The sequence below is a fragment of the Hippoglossus stenolepis genome, chromosome 9, assembly GCF_022539355.2.
Source record: "Hippoglossus stenolepis isolate QCI-W04-F060 chromosome 9, HSTE1.2, whole genome shotgun sequence".
Lineage (NCBI taxonomy): Eukaryota > Metazoa > Chordata > Actinopteri > Pleuronectiformes > Pleuronectidae > Hippoglossus > Hippoglossus stenolepis.
In genome coordinates this window covers 6,778,129-6,805,456 of record NC_061491.1, presented here as the reverse complement: position 1 = coordinate 6,805,456, position 27,328 = coordinate 6,778,129, and the positions used below count along the sequence as shown (strand labels likewise).

At 39.6% G+C, this 27,328-nt stretch overlaps 1 protein-coding gene across 1 annotated transcript; it reads right to left on the bottom strand.

The window, feature by feature from the left end:
* Positions 1–411: 411 nt before the first annotated feature.
* Positions 412–27,206, bottom strand: tango2 (transport and golgi organization 2 homolog (Drosophila)). The gene is made up of 9 exons (XM_035166510.2): positions 27,027–27,206; positions 24,566–24,689; positions 18,594–18,682; positions 13,996–14,115; positions 12,933–13,050; positions 3,923–3,990; positions 3,587–3,737; positions 2,121–2,225; positions 412–1,316 (listed from the first exon to the last, which is right to left on the bottom strand). Exons 2-9 carry the CDS (start codon positions 24,619–24,621, stop codon positions 1,196–1,198), a joined length of 828 nt encoding a protein of 275 aa, XP_035022401.1. The 5' UTR covers positions 24,622–24,689; positions 27,027–27,206; the 3' UTR covers positions 412–1,195.
* Positions 27,207–27,328: the final 122 nt, after the last annotated feature.

Here is a 27,328-nt window from a genome sequence, read left to right as displayed (position 1 = left end):
AAGACGAAGTGACTTTTGTAGAGAACAAGTCTGATGAAGTATACACCTTATGTTAACTGAGGAGGCTTCATATGTAGCTTATACGCTTCAAAACGTGACAGATGACTCATTAACTGTGGGTTGTTTAACATTCAGAGGAATCTGAATAGCGACCTTAACCCAGACGACCACTGATGAAGTGCTTCCTCACTGAAAAAACGCCTTCATGCACAAGATGGAGGAAATGTAGACCATTATGTACGCAAAGGAAAGATGGAAAGAAACAGGAAGCAGAAGTAAAACATTTCTAGTAAAAGAATAGCCAGCTGTTAAGTAAAATGCAGAACTCTGCAGACAGGTGCATGAACATGTGCAGTTACAAAAAAATTTGGTTCCTCACATTCTGAACAATTATTATACAACAAGACATGAGAGTTTGAGGGTAGTCTTTTATTGTCAAACAGCTGTAAAATGTATCACTTTACCTCGAAACTATTTGCATTTTACAATGAACTCACTGCTGTAATCAGTAGTGAGACAATAGTTGTGCAGGGTTAAGGCAGAAAACAGTAGCTGTGACTCTAATCGATGGAAATTACTGTGATTTAAAACCTGAATAAACATTCTCTAATAAAATGACAACCCTATGGAAGAGTGTAGAAAATAATATGCATTATTGATATGCATATATCTTTTAACCGTTCTAGCTAATGAAACTACAAATTGCAGTCTGGAGATTGTGTATTAGGTGTATTCACCCATGTCATGGATTTAAAGTTAAAAATCTGACACTATCAATAATAAATTAGATTGCATTCATATAATCTTGTCAACAAAAGCATTGACTGCAGTTTTAAATGATTAATGATAGAAACTGGAATTTTTCAAGCAACCCCACCCTCCTGTTTTGAGAGATGTATTTTCTAAATTATAAATGTTCTTTGGCAACTTTGCAAATTCGTACATGTGTATCAGAAGATGCATTTTAACTTAAATTATGAACAAGAAAAACACGTCATTATTGTTAATGAGGTGGATATTGCTGCCACCTGAAAGAAAAAGTGCAAATGAGAGTTCATGTTCACATACAATGGGTTTTTAAAGGTCTTTTTAACTGATTTTAACTGTGTTTTACAGTTGGAGGTGATGGGGACAGAGGGTGAGGAAAGTTAGGGTAATGCAAAAAGGCACACAGTGGGTCTCCTCCATCATGTCTTCATCCCTCCAGCTTGAATTGGAAAGAGTTGGTGCTCCATTTGCTTGTGTCGCAATTGAGCATGGTGCGTTCTGTGAAGGTCACGTTCCCTTCAGCGTCAATCAGGATTATTGTATTGGTCCTGAATGGGCAGGGACACATAAAAACAAGCAAACACATATAAATATAAAATGAATGACTGAAAATAAATCGAAATTAGACATGCAGATGGCAGGAGTAACTACGGTGGCCGAGATGCCTAACACAAGTGCATTAACGATAACACAAATGCAAAAGCCACAATACAAATGCAGCGCTGAATCAACTACAACAGCCACACAATGGAAACACAACCACAGTGGAAGTGAGTGACAGATGTTGACTGAATCGAGTTACTTCTTGCTGTCAAGTGAGCCGTTGTAAAAAAACAGATCAAGCCAAGCGGCAAACGACGGCACACTTGATCGTAGTAAGTAGCAAGTTTCATTGTCAAAATCCATTGTAGCTCACTTCCATTGTGGTAGTGCTTCCGTCTCATGGCTTTGGCATTCTTGTTGTGTAAGTAAGTAAGATCGTCGTAAGTAACAGCGTAAGTAATGCTGAGGACAAATATGATCATTAAAAGTCACATTTTCAAACTTGAGGTACTCAGCTAAACGGGGTTATCAAGACAGAGGCAGAGGCAGCAGACAGTGCCTTGAGAAAACTACACTTTGACGGCTCTGGCAAAGACTGACCAGCTGACCTTTTGGCTACAGGACAGTCTCTGTAGCTTCTAATCCACTGTGGCATCACAGTCCAGACAATCCCCTTGCTGTGGAGGATTGATTACACTGGAGGTTTTTATGTACCAACACTTCTCTTCTCTTCCGTCTATGATCCCGCAGCCTAACACAGTGCTGTCAGTGGGGGGGTGGTAGTGGTAGAGTGGGTGGAAGACACTGACCTTGTGCCATAACGAGATGAGCGAACAAACACCGCTGACAAAGCCTGGAGCATGGGCTTACTGTAGCCCTCACCCTGGTTCTCCTGAGCAGGATCAGGTGTGTTCCTGGAAAACAAACACAACACACCTCTTTAGGATCCTTTAGAGTCACATGTTTTCAGTACATCATTCTCTGCTGTACTGTCAGCAATCCCTTCACAACATATAACACTCCTGGGCTCGGGGACCAACAGTCGTCAAGTGGACAGCGTTTGTCTCTTCACACCTGGCATGCCTTTCTGCCCACCGTTCCATTCAATTCAATTTTATTTGTACAACCTAATCATAATTTATCTCAAGGCAGAAACCCAACAGTTCCCAAATGAGCAAGCACTTTGGCGACTGTGGAGAGAAAAAACTCCCTCATTAACTGGAAGAAACCTCTAGCAGGGAGACAGTTTAGTAACAGTGAAACATAATGCTACGAAAATATCAGTGATCAGTTTTTATATAAAGTTAAACATGGCCAAAAATAGTCCAGCACTTAATAACCCATCATACCACAACTTGTTGTTCAGATTGAACAAAAACAAGAGACGTGTAGATGAACTTTAGAGGTGTTAGAAGGTGAATTTTTGTGTCTTTCAGATGGAATAGGTTTAGGTTTTCCCCCCTGTTACTCTACTTTGTGTTAAAACAACAATTTACAACTTTTTACCTTAAAATAGCAGCTTCAAAATTAGTTTGATGTTACACCGACTTGGATTAGGGAAGAGTAGATGCTTTCATTCCCACTCCTCACCCTGAACGTCTGTTCTTGCGAGTGGGTACAATCTCCTGAGTGGTGTGAAGCTGACTGATGGTCGTGGTTACCAGAATCAGACCCAACAAGACCAGGAGTAGTGCCAAAGTGTAGGTAAATAAGAGAGACATAAAAACAGCAGCAGCTTTTACAGCAGCAGCTCTTCAGGTTTAGGAAGCCGGGAATCATGGGTCAGTTGTGTTTCAGCTCAGTGGGTGGGAGTACACAGTCAGAGCCACGCTCAACACAGGCTTTGTTTTTTCACCACATGAAAAACACTTACAAATCGCTCAGACAAGGAGCCCAACAGAATTAATCACCATGAGTGGCTGCAGAGGGCGCTGTTGCTCAGTAAAAGTTACATTGTGTTGCTTTAAGCTGAGCTAAGCTGAGCTAAACTGAGCTAATTAAGTTGGCAGAAGTTTATTATTAATCCTAAATACACAAGAGTGGCATTTCCTTTCTTCTCTAACCATTAGTATGAGAGTAAATAACTCTAGGTCCAAAAAGTATTCACTTAAAATTACATATTTCTGGTGAAAATACCTTCAGTGGGATATTATTAAGTCCCTAAAAAATTGTAAACCTAGAAATATTTACTAAACAGATACAAATGAAGATGATGTGTCATTAGTGGGTGTGACTCTATAGCAAGGGAATGGGTGGGTGGGTGTTCATCACTCACAGTTCCTCGTTATTGAGGACATTGAGCAGCTCTTGCACCAGCCCATCACAGGACAGGGATTGGTCGTTGACAACGCTGGTGAAGTGGCGCTTGCCTTGTAGCATTTTCCTCCACGGAGTTTCCAGCAGTGAATTACTCAATCCGTAGATTCCTGCCGAGGAGCACATGAAAGATACAGACAAATGTCCAGTGCGCTCTGTGACCTTGTGGTACATCATCCATCTGAGAGAAATATCAGCATTGAACTGTCTGAACAACAGGAACGGGCCATAGGCCGAGAGAGGAGAGTTAAATGTGAAAGGAACAGTTTCTACAGCAACCATATTAAAAACAGACCTGCTTTTAGATGGATGGGTTCAGGGCTGCCTCTGTTTCCATAGTAACACACAGTGTCTTGTTTGGCTCTACACGGGACACAGGAAGACAGAAAATTAGAGATCGCATTTAGTGATGATTAAACCTGTTCATATCCAATTATGAAAGCGGTGGTAAGAGTCATAATGTGTCTGAGAAACTCCAAATACAGCAAAGATGATGTTCTAAGGAGCACTTAGGAGGGAATGATATGAAATGAGTTCTCAGGGTGAGAGAGAATATCAATCGTGCACCACACAGTATTCTTTAATGACTGCTTTCCGGTGCAGTCCTGGAAAGCAGCATTTAAGTCTTATCCAAAAGGAACAACCGGGTAATGTTAAAACTTACAAATTAGCATTGAGAAAACACCTTTCACTACCACCACAACCAATTAGTTTAGGTGTTAGATCGCTCCTCACTTCGAGGAAATGTATTTAGTCTGAAAAATCAGTCTGAAATAGATGGCAGATCTGCTACAGGACAATGAATACCAGATCCTTTGAGTAGTAGGGAGAATACATTTTGTCATGTAAATTTTATGACATCTATCCCAGTCACATCAGTCCGTCTGAAATGTGGTGCAACACTGCATCAGCATCTGACTTGGATAGTTTCCTGGTCAAGAGCTGGCAGGACAGGAGCAGAATATGCTGCCGGTCCTGTTGCTCTGCAATAAGCTTCATTTTATGGTCTTAAATGCCAAAATACAAATCAGGCAACTGGGGTGAAGCTGTGGTCGATAACATATATCAACACAAGTGGAAAATGTTTGCCATACAACCCATTAACAAAGATTTTGTATGTGATGTAAAGAGCGGAAACAACTGATTAATTGATTAACTAGCAGTGGGCAATTAAACAATATCAATAATTATCGTGATAAAGTTTTCCTCAGTGGCAATATGAAAAAGGTTCAATATACATTGATATATCTCTCATACATTGTATAACCACAGTAAGAAGATATAACACATAAACCATCCACCTCAGATTTGTAAAGATTTTAGCTGTTTATCAAGTACTTTTCCTTTTCTCCTCATAAAGAGAAAACCACAACCTTCACTCAGGAGCAAAAATCGGTCTTTAAACTTAAAAGAAATATAATTGTGACATTTATCGTGATGATTTTCGAAATTGACTTGAATTTTTATCTTGATATAATTTTGCCCAGCTCTATTTCTCAAACATAAAGATTTAATGCTTTTTCATGGGGACTTTCTATTTTCTGTTTTAAAGGCCAAACAACGGTTTGATCAATAAGACTAATTAAGTTAGTTGCAGTCTCTGTGATGAAAAATATGAATTTCACCTACAAGTAGGTTAGTGAGTTTTAAATGTATTCTGTAAATTTGCTTTGAATTTTGATGCACAAGAAATATGTAACTTTGCTTGTGATTTGTTCCAAGACTCAAGTATAATTTGTTGATATGCTCATCAAAGCTTCACCTCACTGTGACGCACGCGTACGGTAAAATGATTATCTCTTTTTTCCTCATGATCTGTTAGGTCAACTACACAGACAGACTAATGTCAGAAGAGAAGTGACGCGACAATAAATACGCTTGAATTTAGCATCACCTGATCTCATCTGATTTGTCGGTATATTATCTTAATGGGGACATTGTTATCTCTGACTGAGGACTGAGGGATAATATGACGACACATGCACGCTTCCTTTCATAACCTGGCCACAAGTTATAAGAGATTAACACGCATTCCTAACACCAGTTGCTTCTGTTTCATTCTTAACTGTTTGCACAAGAGCTCATCTGTCTTGTGTAAAGTTCTTGGGAGAGGGTGTTTTCTAAAAGGCAGGACAATGTTTCTCCAAGAAGCTGCGAGAAAATCCTCAGAGCTGAAGTTCGACGTTACACAGTCTCTCTGGCAAAAACAAATAAAAAAACCTTAATGTTGTTGCCAGCTGAACAGTCAGAATAAAAAGCTGCCTTTTCTGTGTTCTTACGGTTCCTATGAACACAGCAGAACTGGCCAGTGTTGACTCGGGCGATAACAGTCTCCCCTCATATTTGCGTGTACACAGCCGTTGCTCAGTGGGAACCAGATGGCACTGTAATTTAAAAAGGAAATGGAGGCGTCTGTAAAGGTTTCTACTCGTTGTTAGTTCTGCTGGGGGCAAACACATTGTCTGAAACACTATATTGATACTGTGACTCAAACACTAGATCAGAAAGAGTTGGTGTCTATCTCTGTAAACACACTTTTCCTGGAATGTGCATCCAATTGACCACGGTGGTAGCAGGTGGAGGACTTCGGGAGAGATAGCTCTATTTCTTCCTATTCAAACTGGCAACACTATCGGAAGTCCCATCAGGTGCGCGGTGTGTTGATGTGAGCTGAGATGAGGGAACAGCAGGAGGTCAAGGCCAGTGGGCAGGGAGAGAACGAGGAGGGAAGAGTAGAAAAATGGCTTTTTCAGATCTCAGTCAGAAATGTAATCAGTATGCTGCCTGGGAGACGTTCTAATGAAGAGTCCTCTATACTGAGGCGGCCGAGCGGTTTCCCCCTCGCCAGCTGTGGTGTAGTTGCCTGGAGATGGCTGGAAGAGCATTCAACATCATCAGCTCAGAATGTAGATGGGCATATTGATGGGGGGGCGCCTCGGTAATGGCAACGTGAAAACTCCTATCCAATCACACACATCTGTGCATGTACACCCACATATACGGGCATTGCAGGAATGGAATGGAAATGAAAACTGAGGCTTGTCCATTTCTAATAATATCTCTCCATATTACTGAATATGGCTACATGGATTTGCTCTGTGAGTTGGTCTACTGCAGACTGAAATATCTCAAAAACTACTGGATGGGTTACCATGAAATTTGTTACAGGTATTCAGATTAGTCATAGGCTGAACTGTAATATCTCCAGTCACCATCATACGGTCAAATGTACTATTTGTCCAAAGCATAGACTGTAAAAAAAAGATGGTCTCCCACTATCCGGAAATGAATCCAAAATATTCTGGATAAAAACACTGCAATCTTTCTTGGATAATCATTTGGAGTCAGAGGCTTCACAGTTATGATTGATGGATGAAGCCGTGGGATCATAATCCCAGAAATACAGGCATTCGACCAATCACGAGTCAGTATCAGCTGTCAATTGTGACATTTCACCTCACTTTTATGATATCAAATAAGTAATTAAAACCAAACTTACTATAAAAAATGAGCACGTGAACACACGTCAGTGTGATGAGAACTACCTAATGTAACAGAAACCATTTTCAGAAATATCTATTTAACTTTTATTTTGACTTTTTAGTTTGATCTATGTCCCATTTGCTAACATGGAGGAAGCAGGGTTCATTACCTATATTGCAGCCAGCCACCAGGGGGCAAATGCATTTTGTCCATCTTTCGAAACAGGCTATGGACCAAAGCTCTACTTTATAATTAAATACCTAAAAAACTGACACTCCCATTAGTCTCAGTTGTACATTGTGTTTAGTCCTAATTAACTACAGTAATGTAGCATGCTAATATACATGTCAGCATAGTCCCTGTGAGCATGTTAACCTTTAGCTCTACTGTTCACATTTCTGTAAACTTATAGTCTTGTCATGTTGATACATAGTTAAAGCTAAAATTAGAGCATCTCAGTTATATGCATCTGCCAACTTGTGCAATTGCAGGAAATATGGTCACATGCTCATCTTCTGTTCCTGATTTATGGTGTTGAATATTGGCCAGAAAGGTGTTATTGCAGAATAACATTATGTCACAGTCAAGTTGACCTTTAACCGTTTAAAATGTAATCACTTCATTACATCTTTGTATTTTTGTGTGATGGCCAAAAAACGTGTTTTGTTAGGTGACAGTGATCTTGATCCTTGACCTTTTACCTCCAAATTCAAATCATTTCACCCTTGAATCCAAGTGAACATTTGTACCAAATTTGAAGAAAAAGGGTTTTCGGAGATATCGGATTCGCAAGAAATGGGAGGGATAGACGTCCCCCCGGCCAAAGCTGTCGTCGGCACGCAGTCATAACAATGAACTTGATTTAATCTTTATAAATTATACTGACATTTCAACATCAGATACTGTATTTGGCCTAAAGGTGACTTCTGACTTGAAAAATAAAACATAGGACCATAATGTTCTTTTAGTAATTAATAATGAAATCGTATCTAATTTGACCTAGAAAAAAGAGCCTTTATGAGATGAGACAGAATTAAACGGTTAGATAAATGTAGTGGAATTCAGATCTCCTCTCTGATTAAAAAGTATGACCCCATGCTAACAAGTAGAAAGCCCAAAATCAACAGTATTGATTTTTTGGGCAATTTTGGGGCACCTGGATTCACTCAATTACAATGAAGGCTAAATTTGAGCTAATTACTGTGAGCATCTGACAATTCTATTCAGTAGAAATTATGTTTTATTCTGCAGAAAGTGAATGTTTCTCCATTGGTAATCTTACAAGTGCCTGGAATACAAATACTCATCATAGTTCCTTTTTTTTTTTCATGTTGAGAGTTCATCCATCCCTGATACCCTGGAACGTGTGCATCTGCTGCACTGCTGTTTTTCTTTTTCAGCTCAAACTAATTTCTGCCAAGAATACACCACACGGTTGTAGACCGTGAGATTGAACCAGTGTTTTTTTTCTTCCAGCCAGAGTTGTTTTTCTAAAATAGCCACTCTCTGCTTGACTGAAAATGCATTAAAGGAGGCATTTCTTTGTAGGCAAACATCAGAGGAGATATTCATTAAAATGGATCATCTCTGGGCACTGACTTAAAAGCAGGAGTGACATAAAGTGGGATCAAAACCCGACACCATAGAAAAAGAAATGTTGGATATGGAGTCTTGAGAGCATCAAGCAGAGAATATGTGAGATGAAAATATAACTATATACAGTATGTTTATTAGCTCCACTGAGGGAAGGCTCAGTGGGATGTTTTGAAAATGCATGGCTGCCACTGACCAAACCATCCATCCACTTGTAAAACACATTTCAACACGGTTATTGATTATTTATCAAGGCGACTTTAGTTTGAAAGGTATCACAATTAAAAACAAGTCATATATAAATCATGTAAATATTTAATATCTCCCAAGTTGTGTATTAAATACACACTTCAAGTCATTTCAATGAGGGTGATCGCAAACTCAAGAACTGAGTGGAGACACGGCATGCTACAAAAATGACAGCACCACCACCACATCATAAATCATCTTCTCTGGTTACAGACGAATGAGAAATCATCCTTTATATCCACCGCATGTAGTTATTGATCTGGAAAGAAACTAGACGTCTCATTTCCTCTAACCTGCTGGGCACACTACAGTGGAAATTAATAGGCTGGTAATGATGGCAGTGAAGACGTAGCTTTTTCTGTTACTGTGTCATCACTATTTGTAGTTGAAGTGGCACCGACAGTAAGCCACCACAACATAAACACAGACCGTCTTCAACTTGGCTGGTGTCTCATGGGCGTTGTACGGCACCTTATTCATTAAAGAGGAATTTCAGTGCAGGCACAACTATAGCTCCCGCCTCTAATATGGACATTTGCATATTCTAATGGTTTCTGATCGAAAATGAAATCTAAGCAATCTATCTGCTGGGTCCTATGTGAAAAGAGATTTCAAAGGCTGAAATGAAACTCACGCTTCTTCTGAAGCTGAGACTACTTATTATTTTGTGCAGATATTGCAAACTTGGGACCTTCGTAAACTCTATCAAACAGCAACTGTCCTATTATAGTTTAGTAAGTGGAACTGGCACAGGAGGCCTGTCCAGCTTTGGGTTTCTCCCATAAGCTGTATGGTTTCTCTGCATGATAAAACAGTGCGCATGGAGGACTAGTAGGAGTAATACTGCACATGTAAACAGTATGGAGGGTGGTGTTTTCTATAATCAAAATCGAAAGAAAGACAACTGGATTTAAGAGTGGGTTTCTGTTTTCCAAAATAAACTTAACCCAATATTGAAGGCCAAGGACCATTTCATATTAGCTTTCACAATCACCCTTGTTTGGTCCGGACCTTGTGACTTTCCTCCTGACTCCTTCAGTTTAGTTCACTCCATATTAACAGGTGTGAAAGGCACTTCTGACCCCGGTCTAGACCCAAGGACCAAAACTTAGTCTGAAAGAGGTGTTCTTAGTCCAGACCAGATCTAACTGAGCCATGGTGCGTCTACAAACCGCAGCCCACGTAGGTGATGATGACAGGAGGTACGTATGTCATACAAAATTCTTTAGTGTAATCCCATCATGACAATGTTAAACCAAAACTAGACAAGAGACAGATTGTGATTTGTGAATATGGGCTATACAAATAAAATTTGATTGATTGATTGAGACAAGACAGCGAGGTGACAGAGCTCTCAGTTGTCGGTGCATCAGTCACTTTTAACATGATGCACAGGGGGATTAAACAGAGAGGCAAACTCACAATGGGAAAGGAGTCAATTGTCTTTTGTAATTGGGTTTACCCGCATTTAAAAAGCCTGCATATACCCGCAATTTTTTGTAAAAGAGGTATTTGTCTTAATGGCCTGATCTGAACATTTCTCCTCACACTTGTAATCTTAGGGACAAACTAGCTCTATACTGCAATCCAACATCAACTGGTGTTGACCTTTTTTGCAGGGACATTAAGCTTTAGTCTTTATTTTAAGTATGTAGCTATCAAGTCCATATTTAAGTTCTTCTTTACTGGCTTAACATTTAACAACAATTTGGAAACATTGACCTTTGGGAGTTAGTTTGATCATATATGCTTTGCCAGAATGTGTGTTTCTGCTCTGCCTCAGATTGAGTGCTGCTCCTGTGTGATCCTGGCTGGGTGTGATCTCCTGTTCTCTGCATCTCTCTACATGCAGTTCTTTGTGCTCAGCCAGCTCACCAAGCAGCCCAGTCTGACAATACACTATGTCCTTTGGCTTAAGGCTCACCCTGCCGCACCTTACCAGTTGTATACCAGTTGTCAGCACTTATTGTTGTAGTCAGCCCAGTCAGCACCAGCTTTGTCTTTTTGTTTTTATTTGTGCCTCTGTCTGGTTTCTGCACAGCTGACGCCTAATTCTCCTAAAACCTAAACAGTAAGATTGGCTGCAGTTTTCAACGAAATCATGAAGCTGAAAGTATAAAATATATCTGTCTAAAATATGAACGACACATGGCTTCAATGCACTACATCTTGTACAGTGCATCCTTTTGGAGGTAATGATTTGCTGACAGGTTTACACAAGTAAAAGACATTTAAGACATTTATAAGACCATAATGAAGGAAACATAAGTCCACTTCAAGTGTGACAGACATAAATGAATATCAGAGTCCCAGAGAATAAGAGAATTACTTAAACTTCCCAAAAATTTAGAGAAGGTCAAGTAGCCTGATAAAAAAATGTAACTCCAAATGCTACATTATGTCACAAACTTCATGCAGAGACAGTAGCTATCCATACGCTTTCCCACAACCAAGCTGAGTGTACTAAGATCAATTCTCACAGGGTTTTTGACTCAATTATCAGTTCCTTGTTCATCTTGTTTGTATTTTAATTACTGTGTAATAAAAGACTATCAAAATACACATTAAATACACTTTTCTCAAAGATATTTTCTGTCATTTTAGGTAGTTGTGATGGTGATGTATGTTAAAGTGATAATTTTTTCCTAGTAAGTTTGGCTTTAATAACTAAGCTGATTGACAGCTGAGCCTGACTAGAGATTGGTCGAGTGCGTTAATAGATGGGACCTCTCTACTGAAGCTCAATCCCCCAGTCACTACTGCAAAGACTGTGGCTCCAAACAGCTAGATAGATAAATGGCAGCGTTCATGTCCAGGATATTTCATCTTAATTTCTGGATAGTCGTCCATCTTTATATACAGTCTATAGCTAATATCTGGGTCTTTGAGAAAGATCTACAACATACGGAGAGATTACAAACTATGTATGCTGTCTAAACATTTCCCTTGAAAGAAAATAAAATAAATTTTGAAGGGCAACTGAAGTAGCATTAACATAATTAAGGCTTACTTAAACATATTTAGAGACCTAGTAACATTTTGACACATTTAGGCCTACAATTCAGATAATTATATTTTATTTTATTTATTTGTTTTACTTTTGAAGACCCTGTGGTAACCCTTAACCCTGTTATTAAAAAGAATCCACCATATGAACCGTATACCAGTGTAGAACTAATAGAGATGCTAACCCTGTAGGAGAAGGTATATACAAGCATAAGTAAATCCCCTTTGAGAGGGATCCTGCTTGAGGCCATGTTAAGAGGATGCACTGATCATGACACCAAACTCCAAGGTGGAAACCCTGATTTTTTCTTTCTCCCCCAGCAGGGATACAGTTTGGCAGCGATGTGTGTTGGAGCTGAACAGCCAAACTCTTGCTGGCAGAAAACCGAGATCTGCTTCGATGATTGAGGGGCCTATCTCAGAGTGCACTGATCCCGCTTAGATTTTTCTATCTTTACTTGGTCACCAAATTCAGTTATTTCAGGCCGGTGAAGCAGAGAAGGAAAAAAAAAAAGATTCTTTATTTTTAATGATGCCTAGTTTTTCTTTGTCTGAAACTCTGAAATATGTGCAGGTGTTTCTTCAGAACTTTAATGTTGGCTCTTTCACAGCTCACAGCTTTTCATGAGATGAAGATGCTGCCTCAAGGTAAGAGTGGGCCAGAACTCAGCTGAACAGAGTGACAACCTATTCTCGACAAGCTGAAAAATATTTGAGTTAAAAACCTACAGTGTGCAGGAATGTGCCGCTGTCTCTGGTGTGTCCACCATAAGAAGTCACCTCATGACACCCACACAGTCAAACAAAGAACTCGTCTTAATGTCTGACAGGCTTTAGCGGCCGTGTTACATGTTTTTCCCGCTTTAAAGAACTATTTTATACCCAAAACTTGGTGAATAGACTCCGGAAATGTTAAGAATTATTTGACCCAGCTTTATCAGTGAAAGGTCCATTTCACCACAGCCTTCACTCACTTGAACTCTGCTGTGATGAGGTTGAAGCCATTGTACAGTTGGCCTTCTGATGACACCTTCTTCAGGTAGGAGTAACTGTCCACATCCTTGTCCATAAGGTAGTTGGACACTAGAAACCCTGCAGAACAGCGGCAGTAAAAAGAAATGGTTCTTAATTCATGCACTCGATAAACCTGAAAAAATAAATACATGATCGATGTATTCAACTTTCAGAAAAATAATTTCATGGGATCCTTCAAAGTTAGGGTCAGGTACCGAACTTGTCACAGCCTCTGATGAGATTTCTAGTAGGCTATATATCTAAATGACTTGGCAACAACTACAGCCAATCACAGTGCAAGATGAGGTGATGGTGGTGAAGGTACATGTAGTGGTGAGGGGCCCCCTGACCTTTGTATATTGCTTTTATACGAGGTACTATAGAAATGAGTTTGGTCGTGGGCTAAGTTTGAGTTTGAGCCCAAAAATTAGAAAAAAGGTAAGTGTGTAATTATGGAATATTTTATTTTATAAAATACAAGTTATTTTTCCTGTTATAAAAATGCATTACACTGTTGATGGCAAAGTTGAGATCAAAGGACTTTGAAAGTCATGTAGTTGAAATTGGCATTAAGGTGCAACCCCCACGCTCAACACTGGATAAAATACAGCTAAAAAAAGAGAGCAAGATTAACATGACTATGTCGCCCCTGCAGCTTGTTCAACTCACAGTGAGTCAGTGAGTCAATGGAGAGCTTAGAGCTCTTGTCACTCTCAACACAGACAATACTCACTGCAATATTTGTGATGCAAAATAATGACATTTTAGTCATAACAGAGAAAATGAAGTACCAAAAATCTGTTACAAGTGCTGCATTAGTTGAAATGTGAAATGTACCCCACCACCAAACGGCTCTTAGATGTTAAATGGTGGATGACATCTAAATGTACAGTGCCATCTTATTCAAATTGCATGAGTATACTTAATACATTAGGAACAGTTCAATTATCAAGTAAATGGTGTGAGTGTAAGGAGGAAACTTGAGCTGTGTGAGTTAACACTGGACGTTCCTGGCAGGCTCACCTCGTCCCTGTGCATCAGGGTTGGGATGTCCTTCCAGATAGTTTGTGATTGCAGCCAGCTTGCCCTTCTTGTTGATCCCCAGCCATGATCCTCCCTCCTTACCATACTCCAGGTCCAGGCCTGTGTTACACAGAAGTAGCAATAGGTCATTGTATTGATGAAAAAAGGTGAAAACAATATATCAAATAAAAAAGATCCTAATGTCACTGCGCCGGATGAATACATGTTTCCTCCTTACTACAAACCTTTCCCACAAAATGCAACACCAAGTCACATTCCGTTCAGAAAAGTCATTATTCATGTTTTTGGGGATTTTTCCCAGTGATTTAAGAAACCTACACTACCGTTCAAAAGTTTGGGGTCACTTAGAAATTTCCTTATTTTTCAAAGAAAAGCACTGTTTTTTTCAATGAAGATAACATTAAATTAATCAGAAATACACTCTATACATTGTTAATGTGGTAAATGACTATTCTAGGTGGAAACGTCTGGTTTTTAATGAAATATCTACATAGGTGTATAGAGGCCCATTTCCAGCAACTATCACTCCAGTGTTCTAATGGTACATTGTGTTTGCTAATCGCCTTAGAAGACTAATGGATGATTAGAAAACCCTTGAAAACCCTTGTGCAATTATGTTAGCACAGCTGAAAACTGTTTTGCTGGTGAGAGAAGCTATAAAACTGGCCTTCCTTTGAGCTAGTTGAGTATCTGGAGCATCACATTTGTGGGTTCGATTATACTCTCAAAATGGCCAGAAAAAGAGAACTTTCATGTGAAACTCGCCAGTCTATTCTTGTTCTTAGAAATGAAGGCTATTCCATGCGAGAAATTGCGAAGAAACTGAAAATTTCCTACAACGGTGTGTACTCTCCTTCAGAGAACAGCACAAACAGGCTCTAACCAGAGTAGAAAGAGAAGTGGGAGGCCCCGTGCACAACTCAGCAAGAAGACAAGTATATTAGAGTCTCTAGTTTGAGAAATAGACGCCTCACAGGTCCTCAACTGGCAGCTTCTTTAAATGGTACCCGCAAAACGCCAGTGTCAACGTCTACAGTGAAGAGGCGACTCGGGATGCTGGCCTTCTAGGCAGAGTGGCAAAGAAAAGCCATATCTGAGACTGGCCAATAAAAAGAAAAGATTGATATGGGCAAAAGAACACAGACATTGGACAGAGGAAGATTGGAAAAAAGTGTTATGGACAGACGAATCAAAGTTTGAGGTGTTTGGATCACACAGAAGAACATCTGTGAGACGCAGAACAGGTGAAAAGATGCTGGAAGAGTGCCTGACGCCATCTGTCAAGCATGGTGGAGGTAATGTGATGGTCTGGGGCTGCTTTGGTGCTGGTAAAGTGGGAGATTTGTACAAGGTAAAAGGGATTTTAAATAAGGAAGGCTATCACTCCATTTTGCAACGCCATGCCATACCCTGTGGACAGCGCTTGATTGGAGCCAATTTCCTCCTACAACAGGACAATGACCCAAAGCACACCTCCAAATTATGCAAGAACTATTTAGGGAAGAAGCAGGCAGCTGGTATGCTGTCTGGAATGGAGTGGCCAGCGCAGTCACCAGATCTCAACCCCATTGAGCTGTTGTGGGAGCAGCTTGACCGTATGGTACGCAAGAAGTGCCCATCAAGCCAATCCAACTTGTGGGAGGTGCTTCAGGAAGCGTGGGGTGAAATTTCTACAGATTACCTCAACAAATTAACAGCTAGAATGCCAAAGGTCTGCAATGCTGTAATTGCTGCAAATGGAGCATTCTTTGACGAAAGCAAAGTTTGAAGAACAAAATTAATATTTCAAATAAAAATCATTATTTCTAACCTTGTCAATGTCTTGACTTTATTTTCTATTCATTTTGCAACTCATTTGATAAATAAAAGTGTGAGTTTTCATGGAAAACACGAAATTGTCTGGGTGACCCCAAACTTTTGAACGGTAGTGTACATCATGATCAACACAGGTAAGTTTCCCTATAGAATTACAGTGGGTAATTTTCATTATGTTTCTCGGAAAAACAGCTAATTTGGTGATAATTGTTGAGAATATTGTGTTGGATTGGTCGACTTTTAGTGTACAAGTAAATCAGTCTAAAAAAAAAAAAGGTTTCCAGTAATGAGGCCATAATGGTAAATTATTTTATTAGGTTTAAATAGAGATTTCCTATTTCTTTAGTATTCAGCACCATATTGCATAACTCTTTGCAAGAAACTTTATAACAAACTGGTTAAGTATTAACCCAACATTGACCTCAATCTCATAAAGTGTTTTTTTGTGTCCATTTTCTATTTCGTTGCCAAGGCCTCAGTAAGACGAACCCTCAGTCTGCAAGCTTTGAAGCAAAGCATCCTTCCTTGAACTAACAACTTGAACTATCCTACATTAAGATACATTTGATAAAATAAAAAGGTTAACAGATGATGTCAGATGTCTTCCTGGACAGTCACTCACATTAAAGCATTATATGAGGAATAAATCATTTAATATATCCTTTGATTGGAGTAGCATCATGTAGAGCTTTGGCAGTAATGAAATAAAAAAATCAATCCATCTGTAAATCAGTTGTTTTCTTCCCACTTTCCTCTTCCTCCTTTGACACAGAAAAAGAATAGCCCTGCTCGTCTGCTGCACTTCCTGCTGATCAATAGAGACGGGTCCACTTACACTGACAGTGACCAAGAGGGCCAAACGATCGTATTCCTCTGGGGGCTGGATAGAAGGCTCGCCTGATCCCACTGGGAGCTATAGCTTACTTCCCTCCTCGTCATGCTATATCTCCTCTGCCCACCTCCACCACCCACCAACCCGCCCCACATATAAGGCAGAGCCATTTATTCCTGTCACATCGCATAAAAGCAGCCATCAATTCAGGGCCCACTAGTGGAGTCCTGACCCCTCTGTTATAGAGGGGAGAGGAGACTGATGAACAACGAGGCTATCTCTACGTTTCCTCCTTCAGCAGGAAAAAGGGATGATTGATTTCCCCTGCTTGGCTATAATGTGTATTGGACATCAATCAATTAAATATAGTTTACTAAGGGTGGAGATGTCCTGTGACGCAGCGGGGGGGTGTTTTGGATTCTGAGGTGCAGGACACAGATTCTTCCTTGATTATTGAAAGGTGTTTAGCCTTGAATAAAGCTCTATTCGAACGCCACATCTGCAGCTTTTTCACACTATCACTGAGCCAAAACGGTTCATCAAGCTTAGGACACGGTCTACATTTAACACAAATCCATCGAAATCAATTAAACTGCTTATCCACTTCTTGGTTTTGTGGTGTTTTATATGCAAATTACAACTGTTTTGGTCAGGTCTCCCTTGCAATAGAGCCTTTCAACTATAATGAGACTGAACTGCTTAAAGGAGACATATGACGCTTCTTCAGTTTTTCTTTCCTCGAATGTGTTATATAGATCTTTTGTGTATGTAAAAGATCTGCGAAGTTAAAAAGCCCAACATCTGCGATAAAGGGAGCTTCTCTACTCCCCAGAGAATACTGCTACTCCCGAAATGCCTCGTCAGTAGTCCAGTTGATACTGATGTTACGTGACATGCCCCACATTCGCATAATGCACCCCTAGCGGCCAGTCTGGCACAGCCCTTAACAAAGCAAGGTAAAGCAAGAGTGGAGGCCGACATTTCCTTCATGCACTGGAAGCAGTTGACTAATCACAACACAGTGGGCCAGTTGGCCAAACAGAACAGGCCGTGCATTTTCGGGAGGGGGCTTCAGGAGACACAAGCTAACTCTACAGCTGTTTTCAGGAAAAAAATTGGGTCCAGACATTTTCCAGAGTTTAGCTTTCACATATGAAGAACACAGCAGGAGATAGTTCAGGTCAGACATGTTCACAACAACAGGGAAACATCTGGAAACATGGGTAGAGCATGCAGGAGGCAGCATAGTGTATAAAGTCAGCTGCTGAAATCATGTGCTTTTGGTTACAGCACATCGACACTGGCATCAGATTTTATGGCTAATAGCTCTCAAATCTCATTGTCTTTTCCAAGATCCAAGATCTTCGCCAGCGCCTACGTGCATGGATCGTCTTTTTCATACTTAGATATTAGTTTTTTCTGCTTGTTTGAAACATCATTGACACATCTAATTGCTCGCTGTGAATTTTCCAGACATTTTTCCTGCTGTATTCTCACATGGGCTAAGTCGGACATTTTTCGGGGGAACTGGCAGGAAAAGTTTCAGACAATATCCGGAGACTCCGAAATTTGCATTCTCACATACAGCAACTGGAAAATTTCAGGAAAATGTCCCGACTTCAGTGCATGTCTGAAAGCAGCTTGAGTGTTTCAGCGAGAGAGGCTAAAAAGTTTCAGAGGAAAGTAATGCCATTTTGAACATTAGAGCATGTAATTAGTTATGTAATATCAATTAATAACCCAAATTAAAATTATGGACCTGAATAGGAGCATATTATCTCTCCTTTAAATAGATATGAATCCTGCATAAGCACAAGTAACAGATCTTACTTTCTTTTACGTTTATTTATCTCTCGTTACAGAAGACAAATTAAATTATTCATTCAGTGCACTTCACTATGGCGAGATGGCATCAAATGTACTGACTTACCGCTGAGGATGTCACTGTTGGTTCCCCAGTAGTCTGCAGTTTTGGATGGCCTGTTGTAGAACTCATCTCTGTTTGCAGCCAAAATCAGCCTGTGGAGATGGAAAAAGAGGTTAGAGAAGCTGTTTTTATTACTGTTCCTTCTGCGAGTCGTGTTCATCTGCTCTTGAAGAAGAGTTATTACAGCGGGTCAACCGTGGTTCGAACAGGAGATCCATCACCAGCGACTTATTCATCATGAACACATACATCCCAGCCTTTACTGTATCTTCCTTCCTAGCTGACAATTTATCATATATTTGTATCAAGTTGTTCTCTCTCTCTCTCTCTCTTTCTCTTTAAAGACTATTGAGGGGTCATGAGAACATTATTCTTCCTGTTACATCTGTTGTATCTGTGCTGTATCATCAGCAATCATTTAAGCTGTTGTATTCTCGATTGTCATTAAGCACTGTGTAATTTCAAAACGTAGTGTAATTACTCATCCTTTCTAAAAGATTCCTCCTGACAGTAGGCCATTGTCTTACCGGTCACGATTTACACGGGTGATCATTAGACTGATGTTGATGTTGGACTGTAGGTTTCCCAGCTTAATAAAAGGCCTGAGATGTGTACAGATACTTTCAAAGTATCAAAGTTAAAAGTACTCCTCTAAAAACCATACCAACTGTATCTGTGCAAAGCAAACTGAGACTCATGTCACATTAAAAAAGTTCAAAAACAATTTAACTTAAATCACTCTTAGTTCAAATCAAACAAAAAACAATATACTACAAACAGGGGTTAAATATATAAATATAAAATTGATATATAAAAGATTGTCCAGGAGGAAATGGGAAGGCTACAATGGAATGAAGTATTGTTAATTTAAATAAGGCCAATGATAAGGAATGTTTTGTTGCCCTGATTTGTTGTGGACGTTGTTGATGTTATCAGATTGTTCACTTTCTTCCATGTTGTTACTCCTCGTCACGGACATATGTGCTGTGCCTCTTCTACACAGTTGAGTCTTTCTCTCCTGTCTGTTTTATCTTGATACGTCCTTTGCATTGTGTTGTGTATGTTTTGCATGATATGCACAAATGGATATACAGCAAAAAATCATCTATCATCATTATTTTCCATTCATGTTAAAATCTCTCTTGATATTGGGAAGGCAGCGCTCCACGATGCAAGAATAAATACCCTCAAATGCATTAAAACAAGAGTAACCAGCCTGTTTTGAAATTTCAAGGAGTAGAAAGTACAGATATTTGTGTGGAAGTAAAAAGTCATCAGAAAAGTTATAACTCAGGTAGAGGAAAGATATCTGAAAAATCTACTTAAGTACAGTAACAAAGTAATTGTACTTTATTACTTCCAACCTTTACATCATAAATTGACTGAGCCGGATGCAGAGGATATGAAAGGGCAAGATGAAGGAGCAGGGTGCACTTTTGATGATGACCAAAGGAAAGAGGATCAAAAAGAAAAAGTTAAATCAAAAAAGAACTTGATCCAAGTAACTTTGGTGTACTGGCCGTGTCAGTGTAATACAGCAGCTTGGTTCAGATGTTTTTTGATTTTAATGTTTAAATATACTATGACCACTTTCCACTTTTTCGTTTTAAGATCAATTAATGCCTTTACATTGTCTTCTTTATTTCAGTGTATTATGAAAAGTGAGTGATGTGGACAAGGTTAATCACATGATACTGTAACTAGTCACAGCATCAGTTCTGATGTCATGATATTAACTGAAATATTCAGGTTTGTCCAACTGAATGGTCTGATCTCATAATCAAAAACAAAACCCCCCAAATCATATCTTATAAATTCTCACATCTAAATTACTTTCAATATTATTTTCTAACCTTTTAAACCCCACTAACTGACAGGTTTATCAGGTTTAGTGGGTGACTCATGTAAAGAAGCTTGTGTTCTCTCGATGCGGCTGCAGGTTCAGTTCCAAACTAGCCATTTACCAAATGTCTTCCCTGTTGTCCCTCCCCCTTCACGCTTAAACTCAGATTGAATGGTGCAACCATAAGAAATTGTCTTGAATATTTCAGTCAGAGTAAACATCCTATAGCTTCACTTAGGAGTTAACATCAAAACAGAATGACAGTGTGGAAAAAGATAATTTGTCCAACCTTAAAGCTACTCTTTGAAAAAAAAAAAAAACACACTTTGATATAGACGATTAAAACCATATGAAATTGTTAGCAGAAACCTGTGACAGATTTAGGTAAATCAGCAAATTATCATCTCATTTTGCGAAGCCCGCAGCAATATCCCCCGCAGGTGTTATATACAACTCTAAATCGTTTTTTTATTACCAAAGCAAGGCTACAGCACAAACACTTACAGCTACAGACAAGAGTAAACAGCATACACATGAGTGTGATCTGATTTATAATAAATCACCTTGAATTTGACTCAAGTCTGACACAGTCACAGTCACGTGAGCTGTGTTCTTACTCAGGGTGTCAGTGAATACTGTATTTATGCTTAAGGCCAATAATGGCTTCAAATTACATTGTGACCTTTACCTAATACAACGCCTTTCTGCTACTGTCAGTTGTGAACCAACGATATGTAACACCAATAAGGGCAGAGGATGTCACACCATGTTAAAGCCCTATGAGACAAATTGTGATTTGTGAATATGGGCTATACAAATAAAATTTGATTGATTGATTGATTGACCAATAGGTGGCTTTACATCCTCTGTCAACATACAATAGGCTATTATTAACACAACAGCACACACACTGTATGCTTACCTAAGTTTTCATCCTGCTCTTCTCCTGTTCATCTGTTATAAAACAGAACAAACAACTATTGACTTTGCTTCGAGGAAGAGATGACCTCTCACTGTTGCATCATGTGAGCATGAATTCACGTTTCAGCAGAGTATTATGGACTTATGTACTCTATGGTGTGTAAGCATATAAAGGTATATCATAAATGATGAATGATAAATTTACCAATAGAACTAACTGATTCACATATAGGGAAGAAGAGTTTAAGGTTATTGAAGATTTAAACACTGCAGAGAGGCACTTAAAAGACCCTTTCAGAAAAGTCCACAGGGCAGAAAAAAGGGCAAATGAAATTTATTGACCTCTACAATCGCTGAGTATTTCCTCTGAGCTTGGCAATGGTCCCCCTATTAATCTTTCAGGATGCGAGTGTGGATCCTGTGTAAGAGCAAACCGATAAACTAAACTGACCTAATAGGGGTCGACCTCTGTGCGTGGAAGGATAATGGCAGCCTGTTCCCATGGTACTGAGGGACACTGCTGCTCCTGAAAACAAAGCTAACACTAATGATGCCGCACAAGCGAGAGCATCTGCAAACGGATCCTGAGGGGGAAATCACATACGCAGCTCGGATCACAGTGACAGTCAGCCAGCTGCATAATGTAAGAAGGATGGTAAGCAGCAGAGAGGTATCAAAGCTGTGCATGAATACTCAACTCTTTTTTTTTTTTACCAATCAACAAACACAGTGGCTTGTGGACTTAGCAGCAACAACTTTTGGTTTTGGATTTATCTTTTCAAGAATATTCATGATTTCCAAAGGAACATTCCTTATTTATTGGTCAACAGATCGCATTAACATCATGTCAAATTTCCATTTGATCATCCAGCTGTTCCTAGACACGGTATTTTGGAAAATACAATTTAATGAAAATATCTGCAGATAGTTATTGTCCCCAGAGGAAAAACTTTTAGGTGACCATGTGATTTTTCCTCGAGCCTAACCATTACTAAATGCCGGGATACAGTACTTTACCAAATGAGTGAGAACTATAAATGCTGCTGGTAGTGCTAGACTCAGGAAAGGTCACAAAAGTCATTCGGGTTTATCCTCTAGGAAACATGAATGTTTTAAAAATATTTATATATTTATATATATATATACAAAGGTTGTGGACCATTGCTCTCTGTAGTATAATTTATGCTGGGTACATTCATGCTCTCAGGAGGAACAAATCTTAACATTTAACACTGTCCTTGAGCTTCCTTTATGAACCATTGTGGGGCCAAAATGTCAACTTGCTTACAACATGCATCATAATTTAACTAGCAGATTTACTTTTATGGGAGAGACAGGTTTATCCCCACTGTTGCAACAGCTCCTTAAAATCGGGTTAATGTTTGCTTAGTTCAGCACTTTTGTCTTGTTGGGTGCAGTGAACATTGCAGCCTATAGGGACCGCATGTGGAGCATATCTAAATGACACTGATTTGACTAAGGGCTATAATAATACTACAATACTGGCTGGTTGACTGCAGCACAGCTCTCACCCTGACATTCTGAAAAGGGCTGGAAACTTGAGTTTGGAAAACGGGGGAATCTCAGCATGTGGTTAATCACTGATTCATTTGTGCTGAACATGCAGCCGTTTCACCCCTGAAGATACACTCTTGTCATTTTGTGCCGTGGGAGTGTAATAATTGTACTTAATGAAACTTTAATCTCCCTTCAGTCCAATTTTGTCCAAGTTTCCTACACATTTCTTTTGATTAAGACATCAACATGGCACAGGGAACCTAATTCTGCAACTAGTGGTTTATATAAAGCACTGACGTAATCACATTAGGACACAGCATGTTTCACCTTTCCCCAGGTTCAGCTCTGAGTCAGCACTCATAACACATCTCCACTGTGATATCCTCAGGCAGGGTCGGACACCCAGAGGGAAGGACAGAGATGGAGTACGACCAGGTAGAGAGCTTGGGAGATTTATATATATATATATATATAATAAGCTGGACTTACATCACTCTGCAAACCACTTTGACTGCTCGTAGTGAGATGGTCTGTGTGGTCAACTGAAAGATGTCATCCTTTACAGCAAGAGGAGCATGTGGATGTTGTAGAAAGATTTATTCAGCACTTTAAAATGTGTATATTTCAGCTAAATTTGCCTTGTTTTCTGTTTTATTATGTGGAAGATATGACAGGTGGGGCTCTGCATTGGGAGTTATGCCATTCCATTAGCAATTATGTCGCTGTCCAAAACTAGATATGGAACATCTATATCTAAAAAACTAATGATACAACTACAAAAATATTTTTCCTTTAACTCAACTGTTAATATGCTGCTGTCTGTGCCCATTTGCACATCAGCTCAGTGGCAGACTGGATATTCCTAGAATAAGATAAAACAGGGAGCATTGCAGCATTGTCAGGGAATGACAGCAGTGATGTCAAGACTTGACATGACTGGATTTAGAAACCTTACCGGTTTTCCCACATGTTTATTTTCTATTTATTTGTAAGTTTCTAAACTTTCTGTAGCCACACGTCAGCTGCATGTTCCAAAACCTCATTGAAGCTATGTGAGTGAGACATTCAAACCCAGCACTGTCTTTTATAGCAGAGTCAACAGGAAAATAAATAAAACCCGACATATTGAGCATGTTTAAAAAAAATAATCTCACAAAATGTATGCAGAATGAACGAACAGTGGCTACTTATGATTTTTAAAGATTAACATATACCTGTATACTTCTGCACTGAAATCAAAAGTGAACAGGTGCTTACGATATTTTATCCTTCTATTGGGGATTTTACACTTGCTGTCCGACTTCAGATTCAAGAAGTTAGCATAGCGGCAGAGTTGTATTTAAATTTTAATTATGACTGTGCTCTGACCTATGTGCACTAGAGAGGTTTTTTTTTGAAGATAATACAATTTTGTAACACAAAGTTTTCATCATCTGACTGATTCTGGTGAGCATTGCCTGTTCTTTGCACCTAAGCTGTAGCTACAGTACTTCAAGTTGGCTGTTAATAAACTTAAGCTAGATTTTCTGAACACAATCTAATGCATTTCCTGGTCTTTCTGGAGCATGATCTTCTATATTTTTCCTTGTAAGTGCTTTCTTTTTGAATTCCCTTTATTCTACTCCATGGCGGACATTGCATGTGCTGTAGCACAATTACTCTCAACATATAATCAAAGGGTTAATTGTCCTACCTGTAGGCATTTTTGGAAGCAGGCCGGGGGTCAAACTTCAAGAAAATTATACACATCGATGTACCGGGAGATTGCCGACAGGGTTTTCAGTCAGTCCGCATCTGCCTCCAAATCTCAGTCACATCTGGCAAAGAGAAGCAATCAGAAAAAGAAAAGAGTAAAAACCTGTGTTCACTGGTGTTGTAAGAAGGCGGCAGCATGGGGGTGTTGGTGATAGAAATTATATCAGATGTTAAACATTATCATGAGACCAAGTTGGGTCTGTTCAAATCGTATTATATACAGATGGAGATCTAACAGCCGTTGGAGTCATTCATGTAATATTGTTACAAAAGGTTTTTCTGACATGCTTGATTTGATACGAATCAGCAGTTACACATTTGCTTTGCATCTTGTGGCTTGAGTGGGACCAATTGACACTGCAGTCAGTCTTGGCTTTTGATTGGCTGAATGGTTAATGTGCTGCCTGTGTTTGTTTAGTTAGTCTTTGGTTGAAGCTACGTTGAAGTGGAGAGCACACTAGTCTTTGACTGTGCTCATATTCCCATCCATTCTCATCTGTATGCTGGGACTCTATAGCTTGAGTGGGCTCTTCAAGAAATAGAAGGAGACACACTAACAGCAGCTAAATGCGTTTTTCATTGGGCGATCTGACAATTGTATATTGTGATCAATCTTAAAGACATCCATGATCTGCTGTTCAAGTAAACTACAGAGATTGTTACATTGTATGATGTTTACTCTCTATCTAACCTAATTACATAGATCCACATTACAAGAGAGATGCGTACAACTTTTGGTCCATCAGCACAGCCATCTAGGCTATTTGAAAAAACACAATGTGAGCTGGGGGAGACGAAAAGCTAACAGGACTTGACGTAGGTAGTGTAGAGGTTCCGGTATGCACAGATATTTCTCAAAACTGTAAACTATGAAGACCAAGGACAGCACTTCCAAAGGTTATACAACAAATCTGTTCAACCACCTTAAAATGAAGCATCTGGCAGAAAATGTACAACAGCACAGTCTGTATTTCATGAGGTCCTGTAACAGTTGTCACAGACTGACAAATTAGAGCAGTCGAAAAACTGTGATAAATGCAGCAAACAGATGGGAAGAGGTGCGTGATGCTGTCACATTCTATCAGCTGAGGATATGGAACCTTTGATGCAATAATGAGTTTCAAATGGTTGGAACAGCTAAGTTCACAGGCTGCTTTGTGTCTGGATATTCTCGAGAGAACATTTCAAAACTGTGACGAAGGATTGCAATTCAGATCGGGGATCGTCACTGTGTTAAAAAGATTTTGAATGACAGCACTGATGTCAAGACTTGACATGACTGGATTTAGAAACCTTACCGGTTTTCGCACATGTTTATTTTCTATTTATTTTTTAAGTTTCTAAACTTTCTGTAGCCACAGGTCAGCTGCATGTTCCAAAACCTCATTGAAGCTATGTGAGTGAGACATTCAAACCCAGCACTGTCTTTTATAGCAGAGTCAACAGGAAAATAAATAAGACCTGACATATTGAGTATGTTTTAAAAAAACAATCTCACAAAATGTATGCAGAAGGAACGAACAGTCGCTACTTATGAATTTTAAAAATTAACATATACCAGCAAACAGATGGGAAGAGGTGCGTGATGCTGTCACAATCTATCACGTGAGGATATGGAACCTTTGATGCAATAATGAGTTTCAAATGGTTGGAACAGCTAAGTTCACAGGCTGCTTGGAGTCTGGATATTCTCGAGAGAACATTTCAAAACTGGGACGAAAGATTGCAATTCAGATCGGGGATCGTCACTGTGTTAAAAAGATTTCGAAATTTTGGGAAGGTCGGCCCTCTACCACTTCCCAGAAAGTCTGTCAGGCGGGGAAGTACTTGACAATTTTACTAAACACACTGTACGTACTTGGCTGTAGGACAATCACATGAATCATCAGGGTGTATGTTGTGTGAGAACAGGGTCAGAATGGCAGTTGTTGAACATAGAATCACATGGTTTCATTTTATCTTTATTGTAACTGGGACGAGTACAAAGGTAGAAATGAAGTAACAGCAGCTCAGGGGCTCAGCCACTGGTCACCATGTCATTTCACGATGTGCTAGGCAGGGTGCAATAACCATGTGATGGGAGCAGCCTGCTAGATTAACACAGCAACAGTTAGAACACTGAGTTCCACAATTGAGTAGCTTTGTAGCCAGCTATTCTTAGATGCTAGCTAAAGAGCATGACCACTGTGTGTTATGTACGAGGCTGGGAGAGATGGGAGTTGACCTGCAGACCGACATGAGGTGAAAAAAAAAGAAAAGCAGGTTCACCGACACCTGGTTCTAACTCTACCAGCAAACTTGTGTCAGCAGAACTTGGTCACCTGCTCAATAACTAGCTCACGTTAGCATTGCTGCAGTCAGTCATGTAAAGGTGAGGAAAGAGAAGTGAAGAGTCTTACCTAGCTGCGGTTATGCCCGCCACAATAAACTGTAGATGATGTTAGATGAGCTGCTGGCTCAGCTGTTCTCTGACTGGCTGAACTTCCTGTCTCTCTGCACTGTTGTTGACAAAGGAAGTGTTCAAACAGGGAGTCATCTCGATTTGTATCTCTGGTCAAGCCTCTTCAGAGCGTGTGGGGTTTATCTTTACTGCGGTGTCCTCAATCCCGCCCACCCCGGCACTACAAATGATTAAACCGAGTGCTCTTCCCACAGGGCTCTGAGGTCCACTGTGATAGGTCGGATTGGGGTACTGATTTTA

Coding starts and splice junctions, on each gene's coding strand:
- tango2 (XM_035166510.2), bottom strand. CDS start 24,621: ATGTGTATAATTTTCTTGAAGTTTGACCCCCGGCCTGCTTCCAAAAAT. Junction 14,116..18,593: donor CAACAGTGACATCCTCAGCG/GTAAGTCAGTAC, acceptor TGTGTAACACAG/GCCTGGACCTGGAGTATGGT. Junction 13,051..13,995: donor CCCTGATGCACAGGGACGAG/GTGAGCCTGCCA, acceptor GCTGTTCTGCAG/GGTTTCTAGTGTCCAACTAC.